Source organism: Capsicum annuum, unplaced genomic scaffold, assembly GCF_002878395.1.
Source record: "Capsicum annuum cultivar UCD-10X-F1 unplaced genomic scaffold, UCD10Xv1.1 ctg44906, whole genome shotgun sequence".
Taxonomy (NCBI): domain Eukaryota; kingdom Viridiplantae; phylum Streptophyta; class Magnoliopsida; order Solanales; family Solanaceae; genus Capsicum; species Capsicum annuum.
In genome coordinates, this window is record NW_025852436.1 from 897 (window position 1) to 1225 (window position 329).

General features: G+C 46.5%; 1 protein-coding gene across 1 annotated transcript in view; it reads right to left on the bottom strand.

Annotated features, from left to right (window-relative positions):
• Nucleotides 1–323, bottom strand: part of LOC124892221 — a 680-nt gene extending 357 nt beyond the window's left edge. Inside the window, exon 1 of the mRNA XM_047403593.1 lies at nt 102–323. Coding sequence (XP_047259549.1) covers nt 102–323 — 222 coding nt within the window. The remainder of the gene's footprint in view (nt 1–101) is intronic.
• Between the last annotated feature and the right edge of the window lie 6 nt (nt 324–329).

Sequence of the window (329 nt, forward strand, 5' to 3'; positions counted from 1 at the left end):
CCATTCCATTTCACTCGACCCAACTCCTCTCCAGTCCACTCCATTCCATTCCATGACTTCCACTCCACTCAATTCCATTCAACACCACTCCACTCCATTACATTCCGTTCCATTCCTTTCCTTTCCATTCGACTATATTCTATTCCAATCCACTGCACTCCACTACCTTCCACTCCATTCCAATTCACTCCAATCCCCTCCTCTCCATTCCATTCCGTTCCATTCCGTTTCATGCCATTCCATTCCATTCCAGTCCTCTCCTCTTCATTCCACTCCACTCCTCTCCACTCCATTCCATTCCACATCATTCCATTCCATTCCATTCCATT